The sequence below is a fragment of the Micropterus dolomieu genome, linkage group LG12 (assembly GCF_021292245.1).
Source record: "Micropterus dolomieu isolate WLL.071019.BEF.003 ecotype Adirondacks linkage group LG12, ASM2129224v1, whole genome shotgun sequence".
Lineage (NCBI taxonomy): Eukaryota > Metazoa > Chordata > Actinopteri > Centrarchiformes > Centrarchidae > Micropterus > Micropterus dolomieu.
In genome coordinates, this window is record NC_060161.1 from 19,956,200 (window position 1) to 19,965,644 (window position 9,445).

Consider the following 9,445-nt stretch of genomic DNA (forward strand, 5'->3'; position numbering starts at 1 on the left):
AGCAAAGTGAGAGGAGCCTTGATTCTCCCCAGCCAATGCCTTTGTAAACTTCATGTATTATGTGGTTTATAATGGGCTGTGGTGCAGAAACAGTGAGGCTTACATTGTCCTGGTATCTGTCAGTGGTCATACTTGATGCACTCGATCTGATAGTGTTTGAGATGTTCTTTATTTACTTTGTTATGTTAGTCCAGATGAGCCAACCCTCCCAAGATGTAAAATACTGTATTACAGGAGTATGAGACATCATGTAGCACTTCATTTCTTCATGTGGCTGTTATTAATGAAAAAGTAACAATAATATAAAAAAAACATTTGTTTTTACATAATTTATATAATTTCTAATATATCTAAAAGAAACCTAATTTCTTGACTGGCAATCTCTTTTATCTCATAGATCACATCTTTGTCCTGTCTCAGGTGCGGTAGCTATACTACTCACTTGGCTGACCACTAGATGTCACTAGAACTTACACACTGAACCTTTAAAAGACATGTCATCGCTGTTCAGTGTTATTTGGGGATTGACCTATAGAGGGTGCTACAGCTCCTCTTGGGCCTCTGCAAAGATGTTTCCGTACCAGGTATTGTTCTGAATAACAGATACATTTTCAGCTACACTACATGAATATATATAAAACATGAATTTGATGTTTAGACTCTCATGTTGACAAATGCAACTATTTTGCTGTCATGTCACTGTCATAGAAATAGACAATTTGCATGCATGTAAAGGGAAACTTCTTTTTATTAAGTAAAGCACTTATCAATGATTGACTAATATTGAGCAGAGATCAATTGGGAGCAGCCATAACTGGCAGATATTAAAAACAATGCATTACCGTATACAACAATCTCAGAAAATACTACTTTAAGGCTCAAACAGTGCATGAAGTATATAAGCCTCACTGCTGGCTTCAATTGCAAAGATAATCTTACAATGAAATCAGTAAAAGTTAAGTATATTGTGACAGAAGAAGGCTGCAAGCTACAGCATGAGTAGTGAATATGTTTGCAGATCCCCTCTTAGTCTCTGTGCCACACAGGTATGAAGGTTTGTCTGGGAGCCACACCATCACTGCAAGGGATGAAGTAAGAGCTCGTGTTCAGGCACTCAGGAGTGAGCTTCAGACACACAAAGCAGAACTCGACCTGACAGCGAGGACAGATGATGTTCTTACAGCCTGTTTTGTCGTGCTCCACCATCTGACCACAGGTGGGACAGGCCCGGATGGAGGGACACGTGTCGACCCCCTGCACCTGATGGAGGGTGGTGGTCTTGCAGTTCTTGAGAAGCTCAAGGTCATGGTTAATGCAGCCGTCATTATCGCAGCGGTCAGAGCGTGGAGCACTACCTTTCCACACCTTCAGACACTGCCAGCAGAACTCGTAAACTTTATTCCTGTCTGATGTGCAGATTGTGCACCGCACGCTGAGGTTAGTCAGGTCCTCTCTCTCCACATTGGATTTGCATCCGGGACACTGTTGTAAAGGACATAAGAAAAAATTAAGGAATAGTTCAACATCTTGCTCTCTTCAAGAGAAACTGAAGTTCTACTATTAATATTTTGTATTTTGTTTGTTGAGTCTGTCCAAGAACAAATGATTAAATATGAAAACATGCTATTTTGCTCTGTTTTACGTACAGTACTGTTTTTCGGATGAATCGCCACTACACAAAGTATATCTGGATAAAGTGCTGCCATGGTTACATGGAGGGGCAGGGTCTTATACTGCAGCCAGCCACCTGGGAACAATCAGGATATTTTGGCTTCTTCTTTGTGGAGCTGACATGTCGTCCATCTTTATGCAGAGTCAGTGCAAACATTTCTCACTTAGCCCTCACACAGACAATTTTTGCTGTTCTGCTGTTGCTGAAATGCAGTCCATTTGTTCCTATCATACATAGCAACCTAATTGTGGAGGATGACAAAAAATATTTTGCATTGAAACAAGCACAGTTTTTCATGTTTTTTTTATGTCTCATGTATTAGAAGCGGTGTGAGGTTTTTCATTGACTTCAATGCATATTTATTTTTAACTTTTGTATTACTGTAGGGTCTAATTGTATTGGACCCCCATCCACCTCCACCACCTCTTCACTCTGACTTTTTTTGTTATTCATATCCTACACCTGGGCTTCTCCCTGTGACAGTTGGTGTAAAATGCTACGCTGTTTCTGCACAATATAAGACAGTAGACTAATTGTCAAAATCTGGCATGCGGAATTACTTAAGATATTGGACGCCATGTTATTCGTACGCTATATGGTGATACCAGGCTGGAAGAGAGCAGAACAGCAAAAACATGCTGCAAGGACCCATCAGAGGCAGGGTGGGTCATGCCTTTGCCATAGTAAAATTTGGAAATTTGCAGCAAGGCTTGTCATTTCCTGTCACTGAGCTAAGCCAAACTAACCGTCTGCTGGCTCTTGCTAAATATTCACAATGCAGAGTTGTAGGCCCTATCAGTCTTCGCATCAAATTTGCTGCAATACAGTAACCTAAATAAGTATATGCCCAAAAAGACTGCTTTAAGATATTTCCGTTATCTGCATGATTGATGGATGTTGTATAAACAGATAATCTCTGATGAACCCAAAACTAAACCAGTCTGTAATATTTTTGCGAGATAGCGACAGCAATGGGACACTTACTGTTTTGAATTCACAGTATTTGGTGGCAGCCAGACGGGCGATGTTCTCTTCAAAGTACTTCATCTCTTCAACTGTCAACACTGCCAGCCTGCGCACCTCTTGATAAGACCACACTGCATCACACTTTTGCAAGGTGTCATTCTTTAAAGCAGGGCACTTAAATGTGTACTGGCCCTGAAAATAAAAGAATAGATTATGTTATGTTGCAGATGAAAATTCAGTGAACCAGGATGACAGGGAGTAGAGCACACCTGCCATAACTGATTTCTTGGCCTCTTGCAGGCAGCGTTAACAAGCTCTAAATATATTGATATATCATCAACTTTTAAGTTGAAATTAACTTAACATTTGCTTATTTACACATCCAGCAGTTACAAAGCAACATTATTCATGAGTTGTGTTTGTGTCCACCTCATGAATGTAAGTCTAGTATTCACTCTCTTTTAGCTCTGGTTTGGTCTCCACCAACTCCTGAGGGAAATATCTAGCTTTTTAGCTGCTAAATACTCCACTGTGTTCAACAGCTAGTTGCCAAATGAGCAGGTAGTGTTGTTTTTAGAGCTTTTCTCTGAACCAGCTGCCTGGTGTGGCTGAAAAATAGCATTATGCGAGCGGTGAGAGTGAAAAAAAACAGTAAAACAACAGGCATGCAGCTAAACTCACTATGAAGCCTCATTAAACCAGAGGGAGCTGCAAATTTGGGTGATACTTCTGTATAGGTTCATCACTAAAAGTGGCCCGTTTCACACTTGATTTTTATAAATAGACACTAAGAAATGTTTAACTACTAATAAATAATAAATCAGCATAATATGCACTGCTGAGATGTATGGTCTGTTTCCACTTCTTAAGTGTCAAGAATGAAAGAAAAATAAATCAACTTTTAAATAAATGATATGTAGCCTCTGCAGGAGGAAGTCAGTGCGCATTTGCTAGGGAATTGCTAAAGGAATATGTGTGTCAAAATGTGAAATATAGCTTTATAAGTTTCTGACTCACAGGCAAGAAGAAGAGCCACAAAATCCAAAAACAAAAGGAAAGTCATTCTTATAGACAGGTTGGCACCTAACCAAACATGGAGTAGAAACACCTTTGTCCTCTGTAAATTAAAAGGACGCTAAAGTAGGCCTACCTGATCCAGCAGGCTGCGACACCACCCAGTGAGAGACTCTGGAGTGACGGCATGACCGCAGGACATCTCTGCTCGGAGACACTTGTCTCCTTCCTCTGGAGCTGAGGAGCACAACAACAATAATAATAATCCTTATTTGTAGAGCACTTTTCAAAAACAAGTTACAAAGTGATTTAACAAGTGTAAAGAATAATACAAAAAAACAAGAGAGAAGAGAAAAACAACAAGAGCAGACACTGAACTCAGCATCAGTCACATATACTGCACATCCAAAACGCCTTCACCTGACTTCTTTTACACAAAATGTAAGAACATAAAGTCTCACGTCTCCATCTGTTTCTTACATAGACAATAAACATTGAATACATGCAATTCCTTTGATTTAGGTTAGGCCTACTACAGGTTCTTAAGGTTAGGCTACTTCATTAAGGAGATTTTGCACAGTGCGATTTATCCTAACCATTTTTTTGTGCTTACGTAGTGGATCCAGATCATCCGGTCTGTTGACAAACTTCAGAGTCGTGTCTTTGGGGTCATATCTTTTCTCTTCGTGACCGTGTGTTGTCATTTTCTTTCAGATCAGCTCCTCTCTTCTTCGTCGACAAACTTCTTCTCTGTCTGACCTCGGAAAGTGAGCGGTGAGCGCAGAAGCTGCCTGTTGTGTCACCTTCACTGACTCACCAAGATATCTTGTTTGGTTTTTTGTTTTGTTTTTTACTTCCAGTTTCACCCTGGTAATTACAAGAAGTCACGTGAATGTAGGATGCCGATCTGGAAACCCCCAACAATTTCTTAGTTATATATTAATTATTGTTGGTATTAACTATTGTGATCACATTAAAAATGACTTTTTACACTACGACATGAATGGGTTTGTTTAGAGCAGCTTTTAATATGGCAATCATGATGTGATATCAGGTGATTTCAGTTTGTCAAAAGATTGAGAAATTGAATAAAGTAGGCTACTAATGTATTCACACAGTTGTGGTTTTAGGCTACTATACTGACATTAAAATGCAGAGGCACAATAAATGGTTGTATTTCTGTAGCCTTCTATCAGTAAAGTTACAGATAAACAAAACAACACTGCATACAGTGACAGAAAAAAAATTACTTTGTCTTTATATTTTAAAACTGTTTGTCGCTGAATGCACCAGAGGCAAGGCACAACAACAATAATCCTAATAACAATAATAGGATACTAATAATAATAATAATAATAATAGGTTTAAATGAGAAACTGAAAGCATCCTTAGTCTGTCTCTTACGTCAGACCTATGCTTTGACAGAAGTGATAAGCTTAAACAACATCCTGAAGTAGGCTAGCATTATCTCTCCAGAACTGAAAGCAGCGCAGCAACTCGCACAAAAACATCACACAATGGGAAAACTCTACCAGGTCGTGTTGAATGGGCTAAGGGGGGAGAAGACGACAATCGACCTGTGCAACACGGAGGATCAGATGAAGAGCATGACAGTAATGCAGCTGAAGGAAAAGATAGGGCAGAGACTTCCCGAGAACGCAGGTAGGAATCATAATTGAACTTGTGGCCATCTGACGTCGATAACAGTGAAGTTACATGATTTAGCCGAGGGATTAAGCTGACTGTAGCCTTTTAGTTTGATTTTTCGTTGTCTATCAGCAGAATATCCCACGTTTCTTTTCCATGAAACGAGTGTCCTTGTAGTTGATTGTTTTCTTAAGGAAACGTAGTTGTAACACTAGTGTTTACTCAAGTAGTCTATAAGTGCAGGCGTATTTAAAGGATCAAAAGCAGCACAGCTCCTTTTAGAGTGTTATTAGCTCTAGCTATTATATTATTGGCTCAGCCTGTTATTGTTGATGCTTTTACATATGGTGATACCATATATACCTTTGGTTGATAAAGCTACTTTAAATTGAAACAAATAGAAATGCATTATATTTTATAAGCTGATGTTTGTGATTAAAATCTTAACAAGTAACTACAACTGTCTGATAAATGGAGTGAAAATTACAATATTTCCCTCAAGCATGAAGTACAAGTAGGCCTATGAAGTAGCACAAAATAAAAACACTCAAACAAATAAAGTTTTAGAGGTCTACATGTCATTGAAATAGGCTATTGCTGGAACAGCAGTAGATATATATAGAAAACTTAACAAAAGAGTCTTTCAACCATCAAATCACTGCTGAATCAGAGGTTCAGACCTGCAATTCCCACCATCCCTATTTTAAAGCCTTCAACCAGCTGAGAAGAAACAGATTCCCAGTCCAGGGGCATAGTTGCAAGGCCAAGAATGTAAATGAAAGTAAACTTACATTTTTAGTGATATAGGCTATCTCTTTGTGCTTGAGTGACAATGATTATGTTCATTGCTGTCTTTCTCTTTGTGTGTATAGGACAGGACAATCTGCGGCTCATCTTCACAGATAAAATGTTGGATGGAGACGATGAGCTGCTGTCTGATTTCGGAATTCAGCACATGTCCGTCATCCACATGGTGCTGAGGGTTCCTGGAGGACTGACCGCTTGACAGAGAGCATCTCCTACTGCTGCTGCTGCCACTTCATATAACAGCTCTTGACGTCACTGTTGACAAATCCTTTAATATTCTCATGGTGAATCTAAAATCTCATTGTACAAAATAAAGACAAGTAAACTCTTTAATGCCTCATCTTTGTTTAAGTGCAGATATTGGGAGGTCTACACTAAAGCCACATCAACAGGGTATCACATGCACTCAGAAAATCTAATTGATGTTTTCTGACCAATAATGCATGTCATAGAAATTTCAGGTTCTCTAAGTGATGAACAGGGTCCACCATGGGTCCGTGCCAGAACACTACATCAAAATAAAGAATTGAAATCATCCCATGAGTAAAATCAGTTGCTTAAATCTTAAGTTTGATAAGTTTAATCACATTAAGTTGAGAATTCAATACATCAATAATGGCCTATATGGGTGTGTAAATATGTTTCCATAAATATCAAAATTCACTTGATGTGGTGTGCCTAGGGATTCTGTGCCATGCAAAAAGTTAAGGTGGTTATGGATATGGTATATGCTTCTATCTATGATTCAGAAAAAGGATATATGCCATTTCTAACCCTATAAAAAATAATTGTGTGTCTTCCAGCTGCTGCAGATTTTTGTCCTCCTGTGAATCTGAGAGGAAAGACACAAAAGACGCTTTTCGGTTCGATTAGTGATTAATTTTACAACGGGAGAATTAAAAGGTTGTTTGCGCAATAATATAGCCTAACATTTCCTAGCAAGTCACGTGAGCAGTCTGTCAATAAAAGTCCATATTTCCCGACACACCCTGAATGCTGCATTCCAGCAGGTAAGTGAAAGAGAAAGTGTGCCCTTGGCTGAGAGGGAGAGAGATCTGTTCGTGTTCGTCGACAATATGAGAGAAGCATTTGTTTTTCTGTGAATCTTATAACTGAAGGTAGGCTCGTATATTTCTGCATTTGTGTTTGTTTTCAAAATATAAGCGACTAACGTCCTTCCCCATTTGATTGTCAAAAGCTAATACTTGATTGTAAACTGACAGACAGCAGCGTAGAAGTGGACTAATAAACAGCAAATAGGAATAAAAATGAGTTTTTTCTTGGAAAATGGTCCACAGTTATTCTACAAAAGGTCTTTTCCCCCTCCAGGTAAGAATATTCCCCACGGTAAAATTATTCAAACAAATTTCAAGAATTGGGCTATTAATATTATTATTAATATATTAATATTCTCCTCCCAACAGCAAAGTACCACGGTTTGATAAACCAAGGAGCAACATGTTACCTGAACAGTGTGCTGCAGGTGCTGTTCATGACCAAAGACTTCAGAGAAGCTGTGGAAAGGTTTGTTTCAAAGTTCAACTTCATGACATATAGACTAATGCTTTTAAATTTTGTAGAGGCTGCACCTTTTTATGTCTTATGTCTTATCTTTGTTCAGGCACACCAATGAAACTCCTGGCCCTATTGATCATCATCTTAAACAATTGTTTAAAGACTTAATAGGACATAAAGCATACACCAATAATATCACAAAGACACTGGGCATCGACAGAGGTACAGTATGTGTTAGCATACAGAACAACAAAGCCTGTTTAAATATCTTATGTGTGATTTAGATCTGCATCTGGTGCACTAAAAGTGTGTTTTAACATAGTCATTTAAGCTCCACAGTTTCTGAGTTAACCCAAAGTCAATGTTGACCTTTATTTGAGAAATACACACAGATTTCTGCTCTTCTCCCTTCAGTGTATGAACAGCGTGATGCTGCTGAGTACATTGAGAAGATTTTAAGACTGACCAGTCCTGAGGCGTCGCAGGTAAAGACATCAATATCAAATCTGTACATTAAATAAAAATACTTGTTTATGATCGTCTGTGTTTTTGTGCTTTTAGATCTTCCACGGGCTGCTGACATACAAGAACATTTGTTCTCAATGTCGTACAGAGAAAGACAACGATGAGAGATTTTGGCATCTTCCTCTTGCATTAATGGATTCCTGCGGTAAAGAAGACTACAGTGTGGTAAGAATCCAACAACCTGCAAACTTTAAAGCATTTTTCTGACAGGCGATTTATAGTAAACTAAATATACAACTTGCATTTAGTCAGAGACCTCATCAGAATAAGAATCAGAATCAGAAGGAGCTTTATTGCCAAGTAGTGTTTAACACATATGAGGAATTTGCTGTGGTGATAAGGTGCTACACGTAGACAAACATACAGTCAACATAAATAAATGTAGAAATATATAAATATGGAATAGATGATGCAGTTATATAAGAATATTAAAAAGAATAGAGAAAAATAGTACAACTATTTGCAGAGAAAGAACAACGTCGCAGAAATTTACATGTGCAATTATTCTGGGTTTGTGTTGTGCGTATTGCAACGAAATATATAAATTGACAATAAAAAAATATACAACAACAAAGATTAACAATTAACAACAAATATGTGCAATGTGCCGGGTTTGTGCATGATATGAAATGGAACAGTATTTACATGTGCAGAGACATTTGTATTATTTGCAAAGGGGGAGTGTCAGTGGGGGACCTTGTTGATGAGTCTACCTGCAGACGGGAAGAAGCTGTTTTTGTGGCAAGAGGTTTTGGTCCTAATTGACTGTAGCCTCCTGCCAGAGGGGAGAGTCTGAAACAGTTTGTGTCCGGGGTGGGAGGGATCAGCTGCAATCTTTCCTGCTCGCCTCAGAGTCCTGGAGGAGTACAGGTCCAGAAGAGAAGGAAGATTGCAGCCAATCACCTTTCTCTGCAGAGCGAATGATGCGCTGCAGCCTGCCCTTGTCCCTGGCAGTGGCAGCAGCGTACCAGATGGTGATGGAGTAGGTGATGGACTCATTGATGGCGGTGTAGAAGTGCACCATCATTGTCTTTGGCAGGCTGAACTTCTTCAGCTGCCGCAGGAAGTACATCCTCTGCTGGGCCTTCTTGGTGAGGGAGGTGATGTTCAGCTCCCACTTGGGGTCCTGGGAGATGATGGTGCCCAGGAAGTGGAAGGAGTCCACAGTGGTGACCGAGGAGTCACACAGGATGATGGGGGAGGGTGGGGCTGGGCTCTTTCTGAAGTCCACGACCATCTCCACGGTCTTCAGAGCGTTGAGCTCCAGACTGTTCTGGCTGCACCAGGTCACCAGATGGT

The 9,445-nt window shown here is 39.5% G+C and overlaps 3 protein-coding genes across 7 annotated transcripts in view; 2 read left to right on the forward strand and 1 right to left on the reverse strand.

Moving 5' to 3' along the window:
- Positions 1-730: 730 nt before the first annotated feature.
- Positions 731-4,502, reverse strand: si:ch211-212k18.15 (probable E3 ubiquitin-protein ligase ARI5). Of its 2 annotated transcripts, none has more exons than XM_046064930.1 (4): positions 4,266-4,502; positions 3,789-3,889; positions 2,657-2,830; positions 731-1,482 (listed from the first exon to the last, which is right to left on the reverse strand). In XM_046064930.1, the coding sequence occupies exons 1-4, from the start codon at positions 4,354-4,356 to the stop codon at positions 1,027-1,029; spliced, it is 822 nt and encodes a 273-aa protein (XP_045920886.1). In that variant the 5' UTR covers positions 4,357-4,502; the 3' UTR covers positions 731-1,026. The 2 variants fall into 2 exon arrangements, with proteins under 2 accessions (XP_045920886.1, XP_045920887.1); XM_046064931.1 differs by having other exon boundaries at positions 4,249-4,312.
- Positions 4,503-5,060: 558 nt separating this feature from the next.
- Positions 5,061-6,436, forward strand: zgc:194655 (uncharacterized protein LOC794380 homolog). Its single transcript, XM_046064935.1, has 2 exons — positions 5,061-5,314; positions 6,172-6,436. Exons 1-2 carry the CDS (start codon positions 5,170-5,172, stop codon positions 6,303-6,305), a joined length of 279 nt encoding a protein of 92 aa, XP_045920891.1. The 5' UTR covers positions 5,061-5,169; the 3' UTR covers positions 6,306-6,436.
- Positions 6,437-7,129: 693 nt separating this feature from the next.
- The window catches only part of LOC123980507 (hepatoma-derived growth factor-related protein 2-like), a 10,781-nt gene continuing 8,465 nt past the window's right edge, over positions 7,130-9,445 (forward strand). For 3 of the 4 annotated variants that reach the window (XR_006827514.1, XM_046064923.1, XM_046064925.1), the window contains exons 1-6: positions 7,147-7,224; positions 7,330-7,435; positions 7,531-7,630; positions 7,728-7,843; positions 8,036-8,106; positions 8,183-8,311. Coding sequence is in view for 3 of the 4 variants with exons in the window: in XM_046064923.1 (XP_045920879.1) it covers positions 7,375-7,435; positions 7,531-7,630; positions 7,728-7,843; positions 8,036-8,106; positions 8,183-8,311 (477 nt within the window). In the remaining variant the exon portion in view is untranslated. Of the gene's footprint in view, positions 7,436-7,530; positions 7,631-7,727; positions 7,844-8,035; positions 8,107-8,182; positions 8,312-9,445 lie in introns of all 4 variants that reach the window. The other variant, XM_046064924.1, reaches the window with a different exon arrangement.

Bases quoted from the DNA above. Each gene is read 5' to 3' on its own strand.
- si:ch211-212k18.15 (XM_046064930.1), bottom strand. From the start codon at position 4,356: ATGACAACACACGGTCACGAAGAGAAAAGATATGACCCCAAAGACACG. The intron at 3,890-4,265 runs GTAAGCACAAAA...TGTGCTCCTCAG, and splicing joins GGATGATCTGGATCCACTAC to CTCCAGAGGAAGGAGACAAG. The intron at 2,831-3,788 runs GTAGGCCTACTT...TTTTATTTTCAG, and splicing joins GTCGCAGCCTGCTGGATCAG to GGCCAGTACACATTTAAGTG.
- zgc:194655 (XM_046064935.1), top strand. From the start codon at position 5,170: ATGGGAAAACTCTACCAGGTCGTGTTGAATGGGCTAAGGGGGGAGAAG. The intron at 5,315-6,171 runs GTAGGAATCATA...TTGTGTGTATAG, and splicing joins GAGACTTCCCGAGAACGCAG to GACAGGACAATCTGCGGCTC.